This window comes from Pectinophora gossypiella, chromosome 9 (genome assembly GCF_024362695.1).
Source record: "Pectinophora gossypiella chromosome 9, ilPecGoss1.1, whole genome shotgun sequence".
Lineage (NCBI taxonomy): Eukaryota > Metazoa > Arthropoda > Insecta > Lepidoptera > Gelechiidae > Pectinophora > Pectinophora gossypiella.
Window position 1 is genome coordinate 7,927,826 of NC_065412.1, and position 27,580 is coordinate 7,955,405.

The window sequence follows — 27,580 nt, forward strand, 5'->3', positions numbered from 1 at the left end:
TGATTCTAATTAATATTATTATTTCAAGGAAATACTATACTATGATCGGTGGCAAAACCATAGAATAAACGAGAACTAGATGTAATACCCATGTACGTTGCATTTAGCTACCTTCCCTCATAAGCCTCCTAACGTCAGTTCGCACGTTCATGCGCCAACCTCGTCCAAGTGTCGCCCCTTCCCATTATACAGGTCGTTTATTCAGACCATAATTCTGAATCGATATCAAGAGGATATTTCCGTCGCAAAAGTATGGAACTGAAAATAAATAAAACAAAACATTAATTTTCCGACAGGGAATTCCACTTGATTACAGCTCAGAATCATGGTCTGAATCATCTCCCTCGGTATTGGTTACGGTGTCACTAACACCCATACGTACTTGTATGGCTACCTGTACTTACTTGTATGGGTGTACGTGACATCGTAACAAATACTCAGAGGGACGATTCAGCTCATTATTCTGAGTTAATATGAAGTCGATATGATAATATGAAAAACTAAAATAAATCATGAATTTTGCAATGGAAAATTCCACTTGATATTAACTCTCAATCGTGGTCTGAATCATCCCCCTCAGTATTCGTTACGATGTCAATAATACCCTGTATAATGAAGCGTTAGCGTTATTTTTTCTGGCCCTCAGGTTTAGCTACATTATATTGTGTAGCCAAAAGAATAGAATTTAGTTCAAGTAACAAAGAGGCTTTTATCAAACTAACATGTAGTAAAGACCTTGCCAAAAATATCCGGGACACTGGATTTATGGTCTAATGACCTTTTAATTTTGATGAACAATGCCCGCAGTGATAATAATAAACGTTCTAATTGGTAGTAAAATCATGAAATAAACCGACACAATAATGAATTATTCAAAAACGACTGAACCGATTTCAAAAATTCTTTCACCATTAAAATATATAGATGGCGCTATACAGATTTGCCTTCATTTAACCTTCCAATTTCATGGATACCAGACTTATATATCTTTTATCTTTGTTTTTGGGTATAAATGATGACCCCTTTTATTACACTCAGGTACAACACATCTTCCACCCATTATTATTCTAATCAAAATAAAGAGAAGCAATAAAGGCAGTAACATAATTCTATACGTATTAATTGGGGGTTAAAATGTCCACATCAAAGCAATTCATCTAAGAAAACAATATTGCTTTTTGACATTTGTTTGCATTGCGCACTTAATTTTATATGCGCAAATTGTCGAATTGCAATATTGCTTTCTAAGATGAATTGCTTCGGTGTGGCCATTTTAACCCCCCTAATCCAAATATCAAGCAACAATTATTTTTATATAATGATTCTGCCTTTACTTTATATTTTTGAATAATCATTGTATCCGAAAATTATCACGTTAAATCTGTACAACGCCATCTATATTGTTTTCGCGGAACGTAGTTTGGAAAGTTCCTCATAACACTGAACATTTGAATATTGCTGGTGGAATATTGTTAGATAGTGTATCGCGTAGTAGGTAAACAGCAAACACATGTCAGTTTGGAATGGCGCGGGCGGCAGTTAATGCTGTAATGTACTAAAGCAAACGTAAAATAGTAATTAGAGAACAAGCAACATTTCACAACCTCTTGTTATTTACATACTGGGAGCTTTGATCTATCGCCCGTCTAGTTGTGCTGGGCAAAAGTGATTCTAAAGTCGCCACTTTCCAAAGATCTTTTTACAGCAAGCTCCAGCTAGTTACAAGTGATTGTTTAATTTGTTACCACACCTAAACTGAGTAGTTGGACTAAACACGTTAAACAGTCGTAAGTTTATATGCTGTACGGTATGAAAATCCGGTATTTACGAGTTTGATCAGCTGCAACGGTGTCGGATTCAGCACTTATACCCGACAACTCTCGCCCAACAAACCGGACAATCTGCGTAATCCGGATAAGCCACATTAAATCGAAAACGAAAATGTCGATTCTACGCTCCAAACGACAATTTGTTCGACTAATTAGGCCGGGTTGCGTCTTGGTTGTAATAAATTTTAAACAAGTCTGCCTCGACAAAACCGTTGTCATTAATTGCAAAATGTACCTATTTAAGAATCGAAAATCAGACTGCATTTATTATACAGGGTGTTAGTGACATCGTAACGAAGACTAAGGGCTGATACAGACCATGATTCCGAGGTAATATCAAGTGGAATTTTCCGTCGATATTTCGCCTATTAGATATTTCCATAAAATGTGTTTGCTTCAAAATAGTGACAAAAGACACGTTCGAGTATTACGCAATTAAGTGGATTAGAAGGTAGATAAGTCGACAAGCGACGTTGATCAATAAAAGAAACACGTAGACCTAACGAACTGCTACATTATTGAGTTATTTTCTAGGAACCACACGCTATTTTTATTGCCTCGTAGTTTAGAGCTATGTAGGTTAGGCGTATGTACCTTTTTACTATCGATTATAATACCTACAAAAGGTCTTTAAACTCTGCCTTTACGCAATAAGTAATCCATACCAATTTTATAAATACTCATAGCTCTCTTTGTTAGTTTTACAGGTCGAAATCGCAGATCTGATTAGAATTGAAATTGGCACACATGGATCTAAATCTAGAGAATGTGGGACGATTGTAGCGCAAAAACTCATATAATTTAAACATAATAATAATATGCAGCCTATATACGTCCCACTGCTGGGCACAAGCTAAAACACAGTCAGTAGAATATAAAGGAGCGCTGGTGAGGTTAGAAAAAAGATGTTCGAACTTAATAAAAAACTTGTAACAATAAATAGAAACATGAAAAGAATAGGTCAGAATTTTTCTTTTTATCAAAAACCATGGTTAATACGAGTTTCCTAACTTACATTTAAGTATTTAGGTATTGTATATTTTCAGTGAAAACATGACAACATGATTTATTATATATTTCCGCGTATGTCATTAACTACTTGGCCAGACAAATGGGCAGCGCTGAGGTCCCTCATCCGGTACAAAATTTAAGACGACATGCCTGAGGGTGCCCAGTTTGTACAATCAATCAATTGAAGTCATCATCTATCTTGAGGGTTGTGAGATGGAGTACCAACCTCATCAGACCTGGTGTCAGGGTTATTATTGAGCCGCTAAAGGCCCCTGACATGGCTCATGTAACGACCACCTGATCACCTGATTGTCCAAAAAGTAAGATGATCCGTGCTTCGGAAGGCACGTTAAGCCGTTGGTCCCGGTTACTACTTAATCAATTGAAGTTAAACATTGGATACAATCAATCAATCAATAATACTTTATTGCACAACAACATAATATATAAAGGACATAAACATACGAATAAAACATAAGCACAAACTATGTGCGGCCTTATTGCTAAACAGCAATTTCTGCCAGGCAACCTTAGGGTGAAAGAAGATTATTCATTGGAGCACGGGCTGGTGCAATAAACATAATTATATAATGATACCAACATAACAAAAAAAAAGAATAATAAATAATATATATATATATATACGTTTATAATTTCTTTAGATAAGTATATATTATTTATTATTCTTTTTTGTTTGTTTTTTGTATATATATAATTTGGATACTTAGTTCGTTAAGCTATATTTTTTTTGCTTGCCTATTCCGTGATCGATCTTCAAGTCCCCTTCTTGTCGCGTGTTCTATTGAATTGTGGGTTGTTTAGCAATCTAGCTAACAGCCAACCAGACCAACCATTTATTACCCAGCACGAAAGCTGTACTGTAAGCTTTCATAGCCGTGTAGTTTGCACCTTGTAAATCAATAAATGAATGTTCAGAGCAGACCGTTGGTTAGTGTAGATCTATATCTACATGTAGTACATATCGTTCTGGATAGTAGAAAGTAATATAATTTCTACATTTAAAATAAATAAGTACTTAGTAAGCACCTAGCTAGCGGTTATGGTTACGTTTCTTTAGGTATAGATGTAAAAGGTTAGCATAGGTTACAAAATGAATACATGATATTATGTGTGTTGTAAAATATAAACTTGAAATCATAAGTAAAGCATCTACTCACTCACGTAATATTATACCTACCTACAGAAGAGATTATAGTAATTACACCAAATGAAATAGTCATTTCTCCTACTATTTTATGCTGTACCGTAAAAAAGAACAGAGAACTGATATAAGACCTAAAAGTAATGATTACCATAGATCCCTGTAATAAATATAATTATATTAGTATGTAGTCGTTACACGAGCCACGTCAAGTGCCTATATAGCGGCTCAATAATAATTCTGACGCCAGGATTGCTGAGGTTAGTTATCCAACCCACACGATAGAAGAATGAATGAATTATTATTGTTATAGATACGATACTGATGTAATTATGTAGTAGGTAAGTATATATGAATGCGCGATGTCCCCTGGCCATTCATCATGGTTAGCATCTCCTCAGAGAACAACCTTCTTGCGTAATGAGCGCGCCATCTGACCCCACTTCCGTTTTCCAACTCATTCATTTGTGTTTTGCAATGTTTCAAACTGACTACAACCACACATTCTGTCATTGTAATTATTATAAATGAGAAACAATGTGTGCCTGTGTTCTCATGCCTAAACTATTAGGCGGATTTGGATTACAATTGTACCTACTTGAGTATAGTTCGTTCGGAAAAATTACTTATGATCAGAAATAATTATTGGCACATCGATTCTTGAAATGATTGCAGATAAGAAATTAATAAATGTAACGCTGTATTCGTATGCAAAATTTCATTTCATCTCGTTTGTTTTATATTAAGCTTAACTGGGGGTTTGTAACTGTTTGCGTTTTTATGAAAATGAACTTTGCATTTTTTAAGTATTTTACCGTATATTTTTTTATTTCGCAGCTCTCGTAATGTTGCAATTAAAATCACTGGAATTGTTCGGCTGTTAAATCCGTTAAATACTTCGTATCACGCTCCATAGATTTTTTCGACATAGGTACCTAGGTAATGTCATCTGCGTCAAATCTACAATGATAAGTCACGTCAAAAAAGCTCCATAGAATGTGTGTAAGAGATTCATTGATTTTTCATCCAAATAAAAATAAGTAAGTAATTGAGATTAGGTAGGTAAGTACATTGACATTACTAAGAGCTTATTACACATTAGCTGAACAATTAACAAATTTCAAAGTGCATAATATATCTACAACTTACCTATGTAGCCATTATAGTAACAAGTTAACCTACGCATAGAGTTACACACAAAATAATCCACTTCGTACGTTTTTATTGATTGACAAATCAAGCGTTGCGTGATCCAAACTTCCAAAGCGGTTAGTTATTTATTATTAATACCTAAAAAATAGAACAATTATACAACTATAGTTATACCTACGTAATACTTACTAATGTACCTAATTTGCCCTTTTAAGTGTAGTCCTTGTAGATAATTAGACTATTTACAGAGGTCTGTAATTAAAACTAAGGGAAGAAATAGGATTGTTTGCCTTTCAATTACAAGTTGTCTTGTTAATTGCGGCGCTGCCAACCGACATTCAACATCTTGGATGCGAAACGTTTTGATTGTAGTATACTAATAGACTTTAATGACGATCCGGTTTGAACCAGACAACATGCGGCCCAGCTGATGATGATGCCTTGCAAGTTTATTTTTAAATAGTCTTTTTGAAGCGATCGTTAAGGATTAGACTGTAAAGTGACCACCCACGATAAAGAGTCAACATTCTACTATGACAATGACCTTTTATTTCCGTAAGTAATAACATACATAACATAGCATCATTATCATAGCATCACGCCATCCCCGAAGGGGTAGGCAGAGGTTCGCCAGCTATGTTTAAGTCCCATGAAACAGGGGGGGGGGGAGCCATGTGCTATTAATCAGGCATAAATCCTAGAAAATACATGATATCAATTACCTATAATCCAAAGATTATTTAAAAACTCATAAACTCGAATTCAATGGTTTAAGGTCCGTTCCGAAGGTCAAGAAATCATGACTCTGATATACAACTGAAGTGACTTACAAGTCACGCATTCCCCAAACAATACTATCGTAGATTTCATGGATTTGTAAGTAAGTACTTAATAAGAATTTTGACACTTAAGGATTTAAGGTTTTTCAAGCACCTGTAAAATACTCTACGTAGACTACAAATCACTTAATCTGTTTCCTATAGGTAAAGATAGGCGTTTACTTACGAAGAATTTATTTCTGTCACTGACCGTTCAAAAACCCGACCACAAAATTTGACTTGTATCACAATCTTCATCGAAATAGATGTTTCTTTCTCCGATGATATCAAATATTTACTGACTAGCTGGCCTTAGCAAAATATTCCTACAATTAGTGCGCACTTGGCAAGTCCGGTTCATGAAATACTTAATGTCTTATATACAAACTCGTCAATGTAAGATCTAGGTAAAATAATATCTAGTCGCTTTGCGATATAGTCTTTAATATAGGTAGGTAGTCATATTGCTACCTAGACAATCTGAGCCCAACCCAAATTATCTACTGAAGATAACTACTTCCATGCGAGGTAGGAAAATCCTACGTCATTCTGGTTGTGTGACATAATGGTGAATAAGGCAATGAACTCACATCTTTTCCTTTCGAAGTAGATACCTACTGAAAAAAATATACCCTGTGAGTAATTTAACAACAGTATCTCCTTCAGTTCAGTTTCTCCTTCTTTGTTAGGTTGGGTTGGCCACGTAGAGCGGATGAAGGATAATAGAAATGCAAAAGCGGTATATAAAGCGAAAGTTGATGTTAGGGCTGGCAGAAGGAAGACCGAGAAGGACTTACGATGACCAAATTGGAGATTTCCTTAGAAAAGATTTAATACGATCTACTCTGAACCGGCGTGCGTGTATGAAGCGATTGATGAATGTGGAGGAAGCAAGAGAAGTGTGTCAGGATCGAAGCAAATGGAATTCTATAGTCTCTGCTTACCCCGGTGGGAAATAGGCGTGAGTTTATGTATGTATGTATGTGTCTCCTTCATCAAATATTATTAGGTCTATCATCAATTTTCAATTAGGATCGTAGTTATGATCGATGCAAGTAGGTACGTACTTAAAAATTTGCAGGTCCTGGGTATCGAATTTACGGCCTCTGAGATGTCACCCGATCTGCCGCCACGACATAATACCAGGGGTATGTTGTTTATTCCATGCTCACTACCTATTTCACTTCACTCGCGTGCATAATATCTATCAACGATTCACGTTCATAAAATATTTACGACCAATTTAATTCTACTGCATGTAGACAAACTACCTGCAAAACACTTATTATTTAAAGGGAAATTCTTCGAATAGAAAATTGCGAGTAACCTACATGCTACCCATCAATTGGGTTAGGTATGTTCTTAGAATTATCCACTAGTCTCTACTTAGATATAGGAAAGCGATTATGAAATGTCACACGTTATTGAGTATGAAATGTCACGCGTTGGCCTGAATCACCGATTGTCCGAAACAGTAAGATGATTTCGTGCATTCGGAGGGCACGTTAAGTCGTTGGTCCCGGGCTACTAGCCCAAACACATTCACCAACTCCCACTGCAGTATCGTGGGGGGTTCATATCCCCTCCGGTTGATTGAGACGTCTATGCTCAGCAGTCGGACGTATTTATAGGCTATTTGTTATGTATTATCTTGCAGATTTTGCCTTTTCGTCTAATATCTAAATCAAATGTAATATTGAATGTTGTTGTTGTTGAAATTAAAGTTAAAAGAAACTTTGCTAGGATATTAGAAGCGTTATTCCATTAAAGCACTGTTATTAAGAAAGAAATTTAAGGGATTATAATTATTAACTCGCGCTGCAATAAAGACTGTTATTTTGGTGATACAGCCAACAAGTTAAACGGTTATAGTGAACCCTTTCCAGGATTTGCTTAAACTTCACGAATTACTAACAGAATTTAGTACGCGATCCGCGTCTTGCATTTAAGGATCATAATTGGAATCTATAATCTTCAGAAGCCCAAGTACTTTCCCTATTTGGACTACAGTATAAGTAAGTACATAAAGTTCGTCGATAGGTGTATTCGTTTGTGCCTTATCTTATTTTGAACTATAATCTTCTTGAAGTTCTGACTCGAAATTGATCACTATTTGGTATAAAATCTCCGGCTGTTGACCTTAGAAGTTGTCTGAAATAATCAGGCACATCGAAGAAGCATTGTGCCAAGTCCGATGAGAAGATTGAATACCATAAACATATAATATGTACCTAGTAGGTAAGTATTATTTTTATAGATATATATAGTACATTAACTGATTGAGTACGAAGTGTATCTTCGTTACAGGAAATATTCCCTCTTTCAACGCTTATCGCTATCGTCCTACTAGGGTCGATTAATTCTATCAAATATAATCCTGTCAGACGACAAAGCCGAACAGGGCACCTTTAGGCCTGTTGTCTTAAATTTTGTAGGTACTGGGTGGGAGCCTTCAACGCTCCACATATGTCTGGCCAAGCCAAGTAGTCAATGCCACTTATGGCAAATCTACAATAAGGGGAATCGTTTTTAAAAAGGTTACAGGAAATACCTAAGTATCTAAGTCAAAATAAAAAACGCGTGCATAGCTTACTAGAAAATGTAGAACCATTTGGATTTTTTGTCAAAACATAAAGTCACAAAACATGTAATACCTACTGGTCATTAAAATTTCGTTTGATTCTTTCAACAATATTTGTGGTGGAATATGGTGATAAAGTTGCCACACGAATGGAAATTCTGCTTCTTGCCATACTTTGCACGATGAGTCTCGCTATCATAGTCCACATGATAGTTGTACTCATAAGGTAAGTAGTTAGTATAAAACATGTATTATACCGAAAGTAGCTACCTATTGTCAGGTCGAGTTGAAAACAACTTGGGTTCGAAAGTTTTCAAGTTGAGATTCTGATAAAGGTATCGGGGTCCTGAAGTGTTTGCCGTCGCGAGCTGATTGCCTCTACAACTAAGTTGAAAGTTCGGAATAGTTATTTTTTCATGTATAATTTAGTGTTTTATAATAAAGCCGCAATTTTCCAATAAATTAGTAATAAACAAATTGCTAAAATGAACACGTAAGTAAGCAATTCGTATTACTAATAAAACTGGCAGAATAAACAAATATATATCGAACATTGGGACAAGGAACCTTTGAAATCTGCGGAAACAGGTGGCCTTACAGTATAAAGTCAAATGAAATCTGATATATGTCATCGATACAAAGACGCACCCCCCAAAAATATTCTAAATAACTATTCTTTTTCTTCTAGGCTGAGGAATCGGAAACCTGGAGAATCCAATTGAAATCCACCACTAAGGATATGCAGACCAGAAACTATAACCCAATCAACTAGGATCATATTTATTAGGTTGTAAGTTTTTTGACGAAATAGAAAAGAAAACAAAACAAACTCATTACCTAAGCCATTTTTTCTTTAGATTGAAAATATGAAGAATAATGGAAGCATGTCTATCTGTCTATCGCAAGTCACAACCCCTTTTCTAAGGTTCGTTTGATGTAGGTAGCCCACTGAAAGGTTTATGGTTGTATAGTTGACGTTGTCAAGTTCGTTCAGTATAATACTGATTTTCCATAAAGGTATGTTTTTTTTCCAAAATCGATTTAACGTAAGTAACCTACCTATGAATATGGCCCAATCTCGAGTAGTTTGACCATTATTCTAAACGTCTAAATTAAGGTAAAAATTCTACAATAATCTAAATCAGCAAATCTAATCCTAAACATTATAGAGTGTGGAACTATTGAAATGCGCCTCTCATATTTACATTTTTTTGCGCATTGCATCAAGTGGCGAGCCGTGTGAATATGTATGCAGTGAATAATTGTCAAGGGCGAGTGCAGACGTCATGAAACTAATTATAACTGCAGGTGAAAGACGCTAGACGTTACAACAATGTATACGAACAGTGACAGTTGCGTTGAATCGATTTGAGATACAAGACAATGAGATATCCTTCTCTCTCGGTGCCCTCTTAACGGATCTTAAAGATCAATGTGAGATCTTCACTTTGCCCGCAACTGCACGAAGCAGTGCTCCATCCGAACGACTCTTGGAGATTCTCAAGCCACAACACACTTCATCCTCTGGTTGGTTAAATAAAAATCAGACCAGGGGGGTTAAACAGGCCGCATCGTTCATTCATCTAGAAAAGCAATATTGCTATTTGACATTTGTTTGCATTGCGCACTTACTTTTATATGCGCAAATGTCAAATTGGAATATTGCTTTCTTAAATGAATTGCTTCAAGCAAAAAAACAATGAAATGATGATGAAGTAATTCATCTAAAAAAGCAATAGGCACTGCAATTTAACATTTGCGTATATAAGATTACTTAAAAGTAAGTGCGCAATGCAAACAAATGTCAAATAGCAATAAGTATTGCTTTTTAGGTCCATTTTAACTCTCCAGATTTGGAACAGTTAGTCGTGTTCCCTGCTACAATGTTAATCGGTTCCCTCGCGTACACCGCTTTCATACTTATTTTTCCGTTACCTACATGTAAATACCAAAGTGTTTTCGTAGATAATTTTCTTAAAACCCGCTTTAGTTTCTTATAAGTGAGACAGTTAATATACGACGAATCGTAATACTTACTATAATGTTAATGTTTTGTTTGCTTAAACAAAGACCATTGCATCACATCTACAAAGACGCACATTAGATCTATCTATTTTCTTATATTATTATGTTGCAATGTGTCCATACTTCGAATAGTTCGAAACGTTTGCTTTATAATAGTTGGCATACTACTTGTATACAATGAGAAGCTGGCGAGTGATCGGATCTTGTTGCATTTTTAGTCACACTAGCACAATGTCATCGAACGAAAAACAATGATTTGTGAAGCGGTAATAAGTAGTATGGACTGAAGAAAAATCTTCTAACAGACAAACAGTGGAACTCATCATTATTATTATTAGGGAGTCAGTCAGTTTTGTGAGTCTATGGGAGACAAGGGAATATATATATTTTCCAACCTAGTCAAAGTGTTGTTCTTTAAAACCCGATACATAAGTATCGGGTAAATAAAAATAAAACGTAATAATTAACGTAGTAATTTATATAAATTAAACGCTAAAGTTTTGGCATGCACGCGCATTAATTTGCCAAAGACTACAAAAGACACATTGTAACTTTAGCTCTTTGTGTCACGAGACGCCGAGCAACTCCAGGCATGCTGCTCTGTACATTACATTCTGCCAAACTTATACTCGCCTTTAGTTGTTCAATTTGAACTTATTCCTCAAACGAGAGCACGAAATTATCAGTCTTACCCGAAAATGAAAGCAACTAGGTATCTCTGAAGAAGTTTAGCAAGTAGATACGTCTTATTATCTCTGAATGCATTACCCGCGTTTGTTTTCATGCAATATTCATGACTTTCCAGATAAACCTGCTCAATTTCTAAGAAATATCTTCCTCTTTACATCTTGAATAAGGACTGTCAACGTAGGTACCTATTTACACCACCAACGCGGTTATAATATAACACGCGAGGGAGATACATTCTCACGAAAAATGGGGTAATTTAAAATGTTATGGAGCAGGACGTTATAGACTTTATGGTCATTGCATACCTTCTGAATAACCAGGAAATCGTATTGTAGGTATTTATAATTATGCAAGGTTAACCTAAAAACCTTTCTAACTGCTAGGAAATAAAAGGATCGAAGAATTTTCGTTTATTACAGTTCATAAACCCTTGAAAATAAACATTATTATTAACTTGAATTAAAATTATACTTGTTTTTAATACCTACTTACACGTTTCACGCAGTACAATTTGATATGTTGGATCATCTCGTTAAATTTCGTGTCAATTGCTTTTCAGGAGCAATGGCGCGGAAAATTTCATGGGGTAACGTTCATAATACAAAGGGTGGTAATAGGTAACGTAAAAAACACATTGTAAGTTTATGGTACGAGATCATTTTCACATTTTTATGAGACATAAAAAAAATATATTGATTTTGGAACTGACACAAAAGATGCAAGTAAGTAAGTTAAATATTTCCAAAAAAAATATTTTAAACATCAGTAGATAAGTAATAACCTTTATAACATCTTAGTATTTTAGAACCTATTTTCTTTTAGGACCTTACATCTCATGTTTTTCTATTTAACTTCGACATAATCCTTACAGTACGAATATAAAAATAACTCCCCGTAAAGCGTAAGTCTTAGTCTGTCAGTTTATCACGGCGCATAAGAACCACTTGGGTAAGTAACCCAAGAATTTATCCCGTTTAGGTCAGTAGAGTAGAATACACTACCACAATAAATTGACCTAGACATTTTAATCTTCTTCTTACCGTGTGGGTTGTGAGGTGAATACCAACCTCATCAACCCTGATGTCAGGGTTATTATTGAGCAGCCAAAGGCCCCTGACATGACTTATGTAACGACTACATACTTACATCAGTACTAAGTAGTAACCGACGGCTTAACGTGCCTTCCGAAGCACGGATCATCTTACTTTCGAACTATCAGATGATCAGCCTGTAATGTCCTACCCAAACTAGGGATCACAAAGTGATTTTTGTGATATGTCCCCATCGGTATTCGGATCCAGGACCTCCGGATCGTGAGCCCAACGCTCAACTACTGGACCACAGAGGCCGACATTTCAATAATTCGAGGACTATCCAGGCTACGTTCTCCAAAAAAATATAGATGGCGCTGTACGGATTTTCCCTTCTAATTTCATAGATAACAGACATATGCATCTTTTGTCTTTGTTTTTGGGTATAAATGATGACCCTTGTTATTACACCCAGGCATATCTTCCACCTATTATTATTCTGATCAGAATAAAATGAAGCAGTATAGATAGCACCATAAACAAGAACTTTCGGTGAGAAATAAATATTTCTTCTTCTTGTAATTCTTTTGTGTTGGGATATTGGGCTCGAATAACAGATTTCCACTCCTCGCGACCTTTTGTAGCCTCTGTAGCTTGCTCCCATGACATGCCGAGAGTTTTCTACTCTCGGTCAACCGAGTGTCGCCAGGTGTCTTTGGGCCGCCCCTTTTGCGTTTTCGACGCGCATACCAGGTCAGAGCTCTTCGGGAATCGGGAATTGCAGTGGGTGTGAAATAGGTATTTAATATTGAAAAAATGCTGATGTAATTGATAGGCCTTTCTTCATTTTATTTTGTAGGAACGTTATGATAACTATGACGTGTTGAAACTCATGGAATTTGGAATATTTTTTTGTATTTCCCATCGAAAGCTTGTCGGTATTAGTTAGTAAAAGAATAAATACTCGTATGGAGGTTTAATCATCATAAAGTGGGGTAGTGCTTGCTAGTGCAGACACATGTAACAGTTCAATAGCCCATTTGGGTTTTACGAGCCATCACGTAGGTAGGTAGTTGACGTAGCACAACAAATACGAGATTCTTGGCTAGACCATACCTGGCCACAGTACTCTTTGTTAGGTACTAATTGCTCAATGCTCATTTTTTTTTTTTATCAGTTTATTGTACACAGAACAGGATATGAAACAATTAGGGTAAAACAATGAAATCTCTTCGAGCAAACCGGGAAAGAGATAAAGTAAGTACGCTCATAGTTAGGTAAGTACGCACACACATTTTTATGACGAAAGAAATGCTTCTATTTTCAAATAAAATTGAGTTATGCACAACTACGTTTCTTTTTTTTCGTAAAGGGTTCTAAAAGTTCCTTCCCTATTTTGATAGAATAAGTAATAAGTAGGTAGGTACCTGCTCACAATACATTAGATATTAAAGGAAGCTATTAATTTTATAGTAGAGAAAGGCTTTCATGTATAAACTGTAGAATTGCCTCATTATTTATTTAGCTATATGAACTAAGAACTTAACAAGTTTCAATGTTGAATTTCAAATGACACATTGTATTAAACATTGTGTGACGTAAAGGACTTCATAGTCATAGCTTCAGACCTATTTATTTGACCTAGTTTCTATAGGACTACGTCATGTTTTGGCTCTTTCCCAATTTCGAAAAAAATAATTTAGTCTATGCTAAAGCTAAGGGAAAGCCGGTTACATTTATACCCGATATGTAGGTACCCGGTAGGTTAGGCCGAAACAGCAACATAGGAAATATTAAATCAACAAAAGCAGTTGCAATACCCCTTCTAAAGAATATTTTCTAAATTCAAAAGTATACCTACACAAAGATACCATCAACTGTAGCCCAAGTTCTTTGTCTTTGCGAATTGCAGTGGGTAAACATTTATGTACTTAATGCAAGCCCTCAAGTAAATAATTCTGAACAAATTTCGCTACTATCGGGTCTGTTCAACTTTTAGAATTTGTACGTGTAAGTGTGAAATGATGTAGACAAATAAAAAGTTACCTTCACCGCTCCCACCGCAGTATCGATTCCTACCACCAGCGCCGTCACCGCTCACCGTCCGTTGCCACCACTCGCCGTCAAGCAAAGCAAAAACAAAACAAATTAAACACAACACTCAGAACGTTCTCACTATTAAATACGCGGCCGGCGAATCCCGCATCGGCCCACTTTTCGCACAGTCAACTTCTGAAGAAAACTTTAAGAACTAAAAAAGAAAAGCCAAAAGCTGAAGTCCGAGAGATTGCCGATAATATCCAATAAGTAGAATGCAACTTTTCATGTAAGAATTGAAGGGCGCGCTCCGCGAGAAAGTTATGTTGTTTTACGCTTTTCCATTCCGTCGGCGCGCACGGGGCGAAAGTTTTGTTCGGCGTAGCGCTTGGAGACGAGTGTGCTTATGTTACGCAACTCACTGCGGCGCGGCTCCGCCAGGGGGCAGCGCGCCGCCTAGTGGCGCAGTGGCGGGCATGCGCACTGCGCGCCGCCGCCGTCACCGCCGCGCTCGCATCACCTCTACCGTCATAAATCTTTGCTCATTCTTTCTTCACTTCACCTGTCGACATCACTTCCCTCGTGGAACGCGACTGTAGCAGCTGTCTAGACTGTCTCGATGTTGCACTTTGCACAGTTCGCGGCTGTGATGCTAGTGGCTACTACTCCGGCGAGCACGTAGGGGACATACTTTATAAGTAGACACCTATGACACGGCGAAAACAAAAGAAATATAATTTGCGTCCATTTTAACCATTATATTCTGACCCACTTAAATGTTGTGACTGTAACTAGGTAAGTGTGGAGGAAAGTCAATATTAACAGCGCGGAGGTCAGGGCGCCAAGACATCGCGTGAAGCAGCTTTAATGGCAAAATAGCAGGCGAGGCCAATCTTCATGTTGTTTGACATTTATTTACTCAACTAAACGTAGTATACCTGCCTTACATCTACAATAGCCAGTGATTTTATTAGAAGACAAACACTTTCGCTTGACTGCTTGGTTAGTCAGTTCATAAACTCGCCTGACAAACTATGACGCCAAGGGACAAAGACGGTGTACTTACCTGAGGTTTATTATAGCTGAAAACTTAACTTACTCCCTAGTTTAGTAGGTACTTACCTACCTACTAAGTACGTTGCATTTTTGTATCATTTTATGACCAGCTCAGTAAAACAAGCCACACTGAACAAAGCAAATGCATTGTGAGTTGGATGACTTACTGCTAGTATTATTTGAATAAATACTTACATACCTACCTACATAATACCCGTTGTCTGGGTTAGGTACCTATCCCTGTGGGTATATATAAACCCTAGTACCTACCTATGTCGTTAGAGTCGCGTGGACTGAGATCATGTGGGTACCTATCCGTTGAATGAAATTATGAACCTATTATGGGCGATGCCAAATGTTATTATTATGACAAAATCACTACCCAAGTAGACTCTATCGCAATTAGATAGCTTATAATTAATGTATGGGCTTTACCAGCAACTGGGTTAAGGGACTAATAATAATAACTAAGTAATGTTTTTCTTCTTTAATCTTCATGAAAATACTTAATAATTATTTTTTTTAGAAATAGGAACTGTAGGTACCTAAAGCAAGTTACCTACATTAGTATCGACGTTCTGGATTACATAGCCTAGCCAGTCCGGCGTCCAGCGTTACGTAAACGACGCATACCAGTGTGCCAGTTACATTTAGGGAGGAAGACATTTAGTACCCTATCTACTCTAGTAAAGGATTTTATCAGGTAGATAGGCTATTTTTTTAATTACCTACGATTTGTCCGCGTTTGACTAATAGCTGATCTCGTGGTGACGATGCTGACTAAGCTAAGGGACACACTTGAAAACTCCAAAATAAATAAAATTAGTATAAATCCGGGTTACTTACTTACTTTATTTTACCAACAAACAATAGGTGTTTGAAATTTCTGTGAACTTCCTTTCATGTTATAGGAGCGGTCTGATCACTTATGGCTCTGCCTGACCTGAATAGGGACAAAGGGCGCTAAGATTCTATATCGGTCGGGGAATTTAAATGAGGTCGACGAAAAAAAATTAAAATACATAATTATTTATTATAAAAAATAACAATTTATTAGAAAAAAAACTAATAAATTTTTACTTTTCTGGCCTTTCTATCAGCTCTCTTTTCAGCATCTCTTTTGCAGGTTGCGGCGCCCTCGATCGCCCAACCGCGCCCTACCCTACCTAACACCGCTACCGATCCGCGTCACGAAATAAATATCGCAGCCCTGGGATCGCACTAGGTCCCTAGCTGCATCTAGAATTAGTATGACTTGTCATTTAGTTCCATTAAAATCCGCGGGACTTCTTTCGTGACAAGATGTTTCTGCGGTGGAATCTTATACAACCAATCTCGTAGGTTCTTGATAAAAAGCAGAAATATAATTGATTGCCTGGCGCTGCATTTCGGAATATTCGCACCTACCCACATAACTAAATAAGTAGGTACTTTCGTATAAACACGCACGACGGAATGACTATTATCGACGGCCATCCATCTCATTTTGGCTTAGGGTTGGATTCAGAACGATAACAAACATTGTAATTAATTCCAGTGAAAGAGCTTCATTGCTATTTAACGGCTTGTCTGGGAACTTTGGATAGGACACACGCTATCCAGTTTTGAATGGTTAAAACTTGAAATTGATTGTAGGTACCTAGGTATATTATAATGGTACTTACTGCTTACATTAATGAAGTTGTATCATCTATTAAATTTACTATTTGTCTAATTAATACATGACATGGGTCATCACGAGAGCTGAATTGTTTCACTGATCTCTCGACTGTTTGCATAATCTTAACGGATTTGTCTGTTCCCTACATACTTAAGTCTTGTCAATTATACGGTACCTACGTTTTCGTAAGCTTCAGTCATCCGACAGTTTTGTTTAGTTATCAATCATGAGTTAGTGTAGGTATTTAGTTCGTTAGTACTCTGTCCCCGTTGGACCCAGGCACCGATAGGTTACCCGCACTGGAGCAGTGTGGTGGAGCTCCCCCTCCAGTTGATTGAGGCGAGGCCCAGCACCCGTTACCCAGCCGTCCTTGCCCGGAAATATTTCATCAACGACGCCTTTTAAGCCACAAGTTGCGGGTTGCATCAGAGTCGACAACTAAAACGAGATCGCCTACTAGATACTCTTTTCTGTATCTAGTCTGAAAGTATCCCGATTTGCGTAGCGTAGCGAACCTGACGTTAGGTTAACGATTTTAGGACTCACGCGACTAACAGGTTGGTCTTGTTTACTATATTTATCGTCAGTTAGTATTTACGTGGACATCAATTTTATTAATATCATGAATCTGATGACGTATTGGGGCTCTGCCTACCCGTCCGTATATGTGTTTGTTCTTTATCGATGTTCTTCATTTCTTACGAATGTTGATTTTTGTGTTAGTGAAGGAATCAGTATATACCTACGTGATATACCTATAGGTATGTAGTATAATAATTAAACCATTATTTTTAATTACACACTTTATTGATTTAACATAATGAAAACAAACATTAATTGTATTGAAATTAATCTCAATGACAGTATACTGTAACCGTAAGTACAACATTTATATTCATATAACATTAATCAATTCAATTCACAAAACGTTTAGATATGTCGACAAATTACAGTGATATTTCAAAGATATGGCGAGTGAACATCTAACTTGTGAATAACTGAAAAAGACAAGACAACACTTTTTATACACAAACTGCTCGAGTCCACATAACATCTACGTTTAAAATGTAATTGTAGCAAGTAAGTATCCATTCGGAAATATTATGTTAAAATATTAACATCGTACAAAGTAAAATTGTGTCCGTTTGCTCTATAATGCTGACGAGCTTTCACCATTCCGGAATCCCATAGCAAGACGATTCTTTCAAATGAGCTTCCAGACACAATTTTGATTGAACCATAGATATTATTGTAATGTTTATTACCTATGATAAATGAAAACACTTTATAGGTATTGAAACAAATGAAGTAGTATTAACGCTTGCGTAATATTCTAAAAAATGTGACTGAATAAAAAAAATTAAATGCTTATTGAAATTGCAGCGGGACACAAAGATACCCAAGATATTTTTGTTGCCTTTTTGACACTTAAGTCTTAACTATACTCAGTCAATAAATACTACTTAGTTACAATGAATACCAAAACAGACGCGGCACAGCTCGCGTCGACACTAACTTTGTCCGAGGTTTATCTGCAGGTAGGTCTAATACGGCGTGGGACAAGCCCGTTTCCAATAAACGTATATTGACAAATGTGATTGATTATTAACTATGACAAATGTACAGAAAAAGTTCGGATAGAGTACGTATGGTACACATCGAAGAACATAGAGGACAGTTTCCTAACAGGGTGCAGTGCATCGCGAATCTGTGCCGGGATAATAATAGTATCAATACCATAATGTACATTAACATGCATTATTGCTCCGTTGAATTATGTACGATAAAAGATCTAACGCGATATAAATATGTCCGTATACACAACAGGACCCTTCGTCTGATTCGATCGACAACCAGAGTTTCACTTTCGTAATATTTAGTACCTTCCGAGTAGTGTAAGAAAAATAATAGTACCTTTACAGTTAAACAAAAAACTTGAATTAATTTCCAGCAGGACCCTCCGTGGTTTGAAGGTCTTCAGACCATTGGTGTATATCCATGTATAGCGGTGCATTAGTACCTTCAGATTATCTTCGTTTTCTTTTAAAACAAATATTAGTTTATAAGAAATAAATCTACAAAATTTTTATACTGCCAGCAGGACCCTTTTTTGTTTTGGTGCTTTCAGTCCAGACATTCATATTTCCTAGCAGCAGTATATTAGTACTTTTCAAAAAAATATCGCTTGATTAAAAAAAAATGTATTAAAAAGTAATAAGACTGATTCTTTATCAGAGAAAATATTCTAACACTTTTATTTATGTGATGCAACCAATGATCTACTATGATCTTTATTAACCCACGCTGAACAACGTTTGATTGACAATTTCTATTGGTAATTGTAATTTTGATTGGTAATTGTAATTTTGATTGATAATTCCTAATGTAAATTTTTGTAAATATAATTTATTTTTTGTTATAATTTTCATTGTGTTTTCCTTTTTGACGATATTAAACTACGTACCTACCTAATATAACATGAAAACTGATTTTTATTTCATTGGTTGCATCACATAAATAAAAGTGTTAGAATATTTTCTCTGATAAAGAATCAGTCTTATTACTTTTTAATACATTTTTTTTTAATTAAGCGATATTTTTTTGAAAAGTACTAATATACTGCTGCTAGGAAATATGAATGTCTGGACTGAAAGCACCAAAACAAAAAAGGGTCCTGCTGGCAGTATAAAAATTTTGTAGATTTATTTCTTATAAACTAATATTTGTTTTAAAAGAAAACGAAGATAATCTGAAGGTACTAATGCACCGCTATACAGGGATATACACCAATGGTCTGAAGACCTTCAAACCACGGAGGGTCCTGCTGGAAATTAATTCAAGTTTTTTGTTTAACTGTAAAGGTACTATTATTTTTCTTACACTACTCGGAAGGTACTAAATATTACGAAAGTGAAACTCTGGTTGTCGATCGAATCAGACGAAGGGTCCTGTTGTGTATACGGACATGATATAAATTATTTACTTTCTAAGCATTAGAATACATCGATTTGAACTATAGGTACGATTGTGAAAATTAGAATTATAGTGAAAGTAACTGTTATACATATTTACCCTGGTTTATTACTACGGTATAATGTAAGATGAACCATTTATGTCTAATTATGTGTAAGTAGTAGTGTATCTAATTAAAGGGGATTGAAGCAATATAATAATATCGATTATTGTAAATGGTTAACAAATTACACAACCCTTTTTACCCAATCGTCTCAAACCTGTATGGGGATCTAACTTTATTACGAAGATAGCAAAATATCATTTTATATAGCTTTTATTATGTTTTCTTCTGTAAATATTCCACAGTCAAAAAGGTCTGCATCTGAAGAATCCATCCAAAATACTTGATTATCATAGGCAATATTTCAATATTAAGAAGCCACAAAATGTAATAGAGGGACTTTTAAAATGGTGCAATAGAATTTTAAATTCAGGTGCTAACAGGAAATTTCTAAAAAAAAAATACTTTTACATTTAATTATTCATACATATTTGCTAAAATTGAATTTAATTACACTATAGTACAGCGCAGTCAGACCCTGTCAATAAAGGCTAATATAATTTATAACGCGGTCGAAAGCAAACTAACAAGCATGTTAGAACAAAAGGCACCTACTTAACATTAAATGTTCACTTTAGAATGGCAACACAGAGCGCGGACCCCGACGGTACTGAGCTTGGCTCTTTACACGCGCTGCCTCTTGATTGTGAGAACAGCTTTAACTGACCACACTAATTTTGTACCCCGGAGAAGCTCAAAATAGGAAAAAAAATATAAAAACAATGTTCGCAGATACACACAATTTTAAATTCTTACATACCAACAAAACAAACTAAATAATTATTTTTCAAAGCCTAGCTTACTTAAATATTGAGAAAATTGAGCAAATCAAAATAACAGTAACAATAGTGAATCATAATAACTATTATAAAATGAGTATAATAAACATTGTAATATTGTTTTACGTGATGATTATTAGATTATACATAATTAACTAAATATAATGCGCGATAATTCACGTGATTACCTATACTATGATAGCAGTTACACGTGAAACGCACTGTACTAAATTTAATATGCATTGATATTACCAACAAAGTAACACTTCTCAGAAAGTATTTGCGTTACAATTACCTATAGATGTTACTTCTTAAAAATATAAATTTCCTTCCGTCTTGCGTGCGCGCCGCGGGCGCGTACGTCGCGTCGCCCGCGGCGCCGACTGTTGTGATCTAACAAGCGTGCACTATCACTACTAGGTACTGCGTCTCCTCGACTTCACTTCGCAACAATTTGACGTAGCATCAGCACAAAAGTGCACTCCAAATTTCAATCACAGCTAAGAAATCTCTTCTCTTTAGTAACTTACATTTTCCTATAGATTAATACTATGTTTACCTGTGTGGTACTTAGTGTACAAAGCTCTATACATTGTCTTAATTGCAATTTATTAGACTATAAAATAATTGATTTTATCAAAATTTTATTGCTAATTTACTGCAAGACCACACGAAAACATTTATAATTTTGATAGACACGAACAAAAATAAATATTATATTTTTAAACATAATGAACCAACTGATTGAAATAAATTTTGACTAGCATAATTAAAATGTATGTTTTGTATATTCATCAAAACAAATTGACTAGCTTATAAATGGACAATATCAACGAAAACGAAAACTTAATAATTTCGACATGTATACTACGTCTCGCCGCGTTCAAACTCATACATTAATTTTAGACACAACTTTGGCACAATCATTAATTACTTTCAATACTTTATTATTGAGATATCGAAGGGGAAGACATGGGGAAAATATGTTAGGGGGATATGTTGAGATTACTTTGTAAGTCTAATCGTGTATCTTATAATCTATGGTGCAAATTAACTGACACCGATTGTCTTAATTTCCATTTTGACATGATTTGACACATCAATGTAATACCTGGCGGTGGCACCCACGCAACGTCCTAATTGGAATTCTCGAGATATCAATACATGTAGGTATAAAATAATATGTATATATGAGGACCTAATTGTGAAGTACTACTCATTTTGGCACAAACTTTATCATGTGGCACTTGTTACTTTAAGCGAGTAGTCTCTGATAAGCATTTAGTACACTGGTCCTAACCTTACCTTAATCTACTTTAACCTATCATTTTTTTTATATTTTTTTGGAAATATGTAGATTACCACAGAACTAACTATATTTTCGATCTAAGACTAAGTACAATGAGCAGTCTGGAGAGGGCGATAAAATAATTCAAATAAACTGTCCACATTACTAAACATTAACTATTCTCAGAATAATTTAGCATAAATCCACAACATCATTAACGTTAAACAAACTTTAACAATCTTTGGCTTTGATCCCTAGACCAATATTATTTGACTTAAATTTCAGTAGCCGATGTACACATTGTGTATATGTTAGAGAGATCTTAATATTTCAATGTTAAATAAATTAGAAGACTATCACATATAGTAACACTATTTTATACACTAACGTCTCTTGTGATCATTGACGATATAAGTGATATATAAGTAGTGAATGTTCATCTCGTCTCTGCTCGATAATGTTAGTTTCTTAAAGGATTTGATCCCATCGGTTTCGTATAGCCACGCGCCCGACCCGCTCAGGCAGCGCAACTGTTACTGTAATACCTAATTTCCAGGTTATTACGATTATTTTATTTACAAATATTGTCTTTAACCCTCTCACTCTAATTCTACGCTAATTCAGCGGATCCGAGGTCGATTGTAACGCATCTACACCTACTGTACGCCGACGCTCAAGTTAACTTATTTTGAACATTTTCTTGTGGTCAATAATGATTAACTATAATTGAAAATAAACCCAATAGATAATTGAGACACTCGACCGCTTAAATCCATAGTAAATTCGATCAGCTTAGCTAACTCCTGTTGTTATAATTCTTAATCCGTGAACAGTGAACAAAATCAATACAATATTATTTAACCGTGTCCAGCGTGGCCATGTAATCGTGTTCACAACCCACGGATTCATCAAAAATGTTAAAATGTCAGTCATTTTAATTTTTTTTCTCTATTACAACACTCCTAAATCCCTTCAAATTTGGCTAGTTACGACCGACAATCCCGCCCCGAATTAAATATAGTGGAGAATAAATATAAGAATATCTAAAATACTTATAAACTCGTAACAAATGTAAACATACGTTCGCTAAATCTAGAGATTTGCCAATTGCTTCCCCCATATTATTTTAGAGATTGTTTGGTCACGTCCTTCATTTGAAGAAGTAGATCGGAGCCAGAGCCCTGTAGGGCGCGTGCGCGGGCGCAGGCTGCAGCACGTAGTAGGCGCAGTCGGGGCGGCGGGGGCCGGGCTTGTGCGGCGCGCCGGAGGGCTGGCCGCGGAGCTGCATTCAATGGATCGGTGCCTTCACGATGTGGTTGGGGGCGATGTAGTGGTAGCCGGGCAGCGGCAGCCCCGCCGTCTCCATCGTGATCCTGCAACAGTCACCACACATGTACACACACACACCACACGCGCACACAACCACTAGTGACTAAAAAGTTTATAACTATTATTTCTACCAACACTTTTAAGTTTCGCATTCTACATTGAGTAACGAAAACGAGAGATGACAAGTTAGGTTAGGAAAGATTTACTCGTGATATCGTTATGGATAATGGAAGTGGAACATTCGGGGGAGCAAAACGCAAATGTATATGTGCAGTATAATATTTGTGGGCGTACTAGGATGTAAATCAAAAGTAAAGGAATCGTCTTACCGGGACATTGGATGATCCGTGAGCTGTGGGATGAGGTACCGGTGGGCCGCGCGGGTATCACGGGATAGTTGGCCGGGGGCAGGATATGGCGTGGGTTCTTGAGGAGGCTTTACATTACGGAACATTTCAAATATTACGCATTCACCTGAATTTAAACTCTATATTGTAAAAATAATACAAATATGTTTACGTGATATAAGAAAACAAACGCATATTTTACATTTTTTATTAAGTATTCACTTAAAACAATACACTTTTACTTAACAATTCTAGCGAATAATATGATTCCTGAAACGATACGAAAACATCTAGGTATTACCTTAAAATTAACATGATTTTCGTTACAAATAAAACTATATTGGCAGCCACACAAGTGTTATTCGTGGAACTATGCGTAATATTAGAAAACTCGAATTGGACCTCGATATTTAAGTTCGCACTAGTACGAAACTGTAAAGGCAAAACGTGTCTGCTACGCACTAAACGACTATTTTGCTCGCTATTTCTACTGCTTTAAGCTCTATTTTGCCTTTACATTATCACTCCGTTATAATTTTTAATACACTTTAAAGTAATTCTACAAGACCTACAACTTTTATGTAGCGGTTGACGAGAACATTGAACTGGTTAGATACTGAAAAAATCAAGTTAATGCGGATTGTTGCAATCATGAACGGCACTAAGGCGCCCGTTGAGCATAAATATGTTTGTTCCCATCTTATCTGTTCATATCTAAACTAAACTCAATCATATTATATAAACGTTCATGGGTTTATTGCTTATCTTTGAATTTAGAAACAAAAAGAAACTGCACCTATGCAGCGATTATTATAAACTTATTATTGAATAATAAAAACAAATAAAATTGATTTGAATAATATCCTATATGGAACAGGTTCAGGCGAACATATCACACAAATATTTTTTTTAAAGCTGTCACTTTATGATCTACCGAAAAGGCAAGAGACAGCCTAAAAATTTGTAACACGCGTCAATTTATGGACATATAGTCAGAATTTGTAGACAATCACATTAGAATTGTAACGAAACGAATTAGGTTGACAGCTTACGTAAAGCGGCTGGCATATCAGCGAGATGCTTCGTTGATTCATACGGGTTACATCTTTAAGTTTAAAAATTAAGAGCTCTAAACCATCCGTCATACGTAAGTTGCATAATTATAATAAATTCGGTGTTTGCCTGAAAAAGTGCCATTGTAGGTAAAATTTAGAAGTCTATACATACCAACACATATTTATATTATCTTCATCACACAGTGCCTACATTCTTATTCATACTAACACTGACAATGCTTGCTTGTGCCTACAGTTTTCCCCGTTGTATAAACGCATTATGCGCTTGTATGCTATCGTAGTCTATCGTATATTAAGATCTAATTTCATCGTCTTCTTTTAAAATCATAATTAAGTGACTTATATCTTTCTTATATACTCTCTAAAACAGCTGTGTATCATTGTGGAATTTAGTGAATATTGACGTGTTGTCAGCAAATAAATTTTCTTTGTATACTCTTTATTACTTTAAAATACAAGGGAAATATATACGTAATTTTATCCTTACATAAAATGTAAAGTTAGACAGCAGTTGTAAAATAAAAACTACATAAAATAAGCCGCTGTTATTTACTTCATTTACGTGTAAAGCTAAGTATTACGCGTAAAATAGCTCGCCCTCGAAAGAAAATGTATTCATAAATTTTTTCATGTTGTTCACGTTAACTAAATTCCTGACAACATTGGTTCTAAGCTGCCTTGCTATAATTTGTAACAGGCGATGTAGAAAAAAAACCCAAACTCAGGATAACTGTTTTTCTGAACTCCCTGTATTCCAATCTCAATAAACAATAAACTATACATACATTCAAACGCGAAGCACTCTGTATGTTACAGCTATAAGCCTCTACGTATTTTCTACTATTGTCACAATCCCTAGAAATTAGTCGTATTTATTTCATAATTCTGTCCTCCCTGTTGATTTAAAATAATATTTACTTATTTGAAACTATATCTATAAATTATAAAAGACGCTTTAAATGCAAGGCCTAATGGAACAAAATTTTGAAAGAATTATATTGTCTTCGTTAACGAAGCTAACAAGATTGGTTGCTTAGTTACTGTAATAATATAATCGTGTCGCGTTCTTTGACCTATCAAAGTAGACTTTCAATTGTTTTTGGTATTTGGCAAGTTATATCATCATGTTATGCTACAGGAACAATTCTCAAAATCTTTATCAGCCAACCATATCTAAGACAGATCACAAATCTGACAAATATAAATTATACCGAATATATTAAAATATGAAAACATATCAAAACTTGAAACTATTTCATTATCATAGCGAACTAAATATTAAAAATCATTACTTATGTAACGTTATCTCCTAAACCTAAGTCAGTTAGAATTGGAATTTCAGTATTAAACAATAACGATGATGCCAATACATGATTTTCGAAGTAATAAAAATGAAGTGCAAAACAGTGATTTTCATTTATTTTTTAAGATAGTCATGAGAAATAGAATATGATTTTTCCTTATCTGAAAATTATTTCTTATTAACTAGATGTCGCGTATTTTAGATTTCATTCCAACCGTTGTATGGACCGACCGACAGCGGGCTCTCGGCGGCCGTTCATATCTTTGGATAAATCAGTCAGAGAACACTAGCGGGCAGATGTCGCGCGTAGTGACAACTAGAGCGGTCGCGGAACGACCGACGAGCGCCGAGCGTGGGGCCTAGTAGGGGTTGTATTTGTTCCTCTCCTTGGAAGACTTGGTGGGCGTGTCGTCGTCCTGCCGGCGCTGGTTGAAGGACTTGTGGTTCCTGTGCACGCCTGTGGTCTGCACGGGTTGCGAGGAGTTGCCGCTGCCGCTGAGGAGGTCAGTAAGGCCGCCGAGGGCTGAGAGGGAGCTGAGGGCGCCCAGAGCGCCGGACTTGGTGAGGAGTTGCGCGAGGGGGATGGCGGAGGCCAGGGGGCTGGACGCCGAGCCCGACGTGCCCCCTGAGGTGCTACCCTCCAGATTCGCCTTCTGTAGCTCCACACTGCGGGAGCGGGACAGGAATGTTGTAAAGGGTCAGGCGACAACTTGGACCGATTCGAAGTGGATTCAATGTAATGTTAGTTACGGAATGGAGTTACACGCTCACGGGTAATGCCATTGATCTGAATAACAGTGAATTCGTATGTTTTTACTTGAATTGACAATATGATATGTCAGAAAAAGTTATTGCAACCAACAAACAAGATCAGTCGAAGAAAAAAGTTAAATATATACTCAGATCAATAATCAACACACACGAATATACAAATTGTATATGAAAACTCAAACACCTTCGAGACGGCCCAAAAAGGTAAAGATAAATCACAGGAAGATAATGGGATGTCAAATAAACTGATTCTTTGGACTGGACAAGATTAAATTGGACGAAGACGAGCATTATTCGCAAATGGACTGTCGGATGGAACAATTCGGGGAGGAGTTATTTGGTAGTGAACGAGGACTTACCTCCTTAAAATACAGAAAACTTGGACGGATTTAAGAAGCGCGCGTAAAACTAGTTTCGTCGTATATGTATAGTCCTGACTCTTCGGAGCACCGGCCATTTGATATGAAAAAACCTCGAAGCATTACTTACTTGTAAAAAGATCACATACGCATCTGAAATCCGTTTAGTTTCCAACAAAGTAAAACTTATAACAAGGCAG

General features: G+C 36.2%; 2 protein-coding genes across 32 annotated transcripts in view; both read right to left on the reverse strand.

Annotated features, from left to right (window-relative positions):
• Positions 1-14,776, reverse strand: part of LOC126369510 (glutamate-gated chloride channel) — a 98,100-nt gene extending 83,324 nt beyond the window's left edge. For all 22 annotated transcript variants that reach the window (XR_007566723.1, XR_007566724.1, XM_050013980.1 and 19 more), the window contains exon 1: positions 14,346-14,776. The gene's annotated coding sequence lies outside the window, so the exon portion shown is untranslated. The remainder of the gene's footprint in view (positions 1-14,345) is intronic.
• A 5,245-nt stretch (positions 14,777-20,021) lies between these two features.
• Positions 20,022-27,580, reverse strand: part of LOC126369517 (poly(rC)-binding protein 3) — a 196,786-nt gene continuing 189,227 nt past the window's right edge. For 8 of the 10 annotated variants that reach the window (XM_050013987.1, XM_050013988.1, XM_050013994.1 and 5 more), the window contains one exon: positions 24,066-26,916. In XM_050013987.1, coding sequence (XP_049869944.1) covers positions 26,610-26,916 — 307 coding nt within the window. In that variant the 3' untranslated portion in view covers positions 24,066-26,609. Of the gene's footprint in view, positions 23,569-24,065; positions 26,917-27,580 lie in introns of those variants that run through there. The other 2 variants (XM_050013996.1, XM_050013995.1) reach the window with 1 other exon arrangement.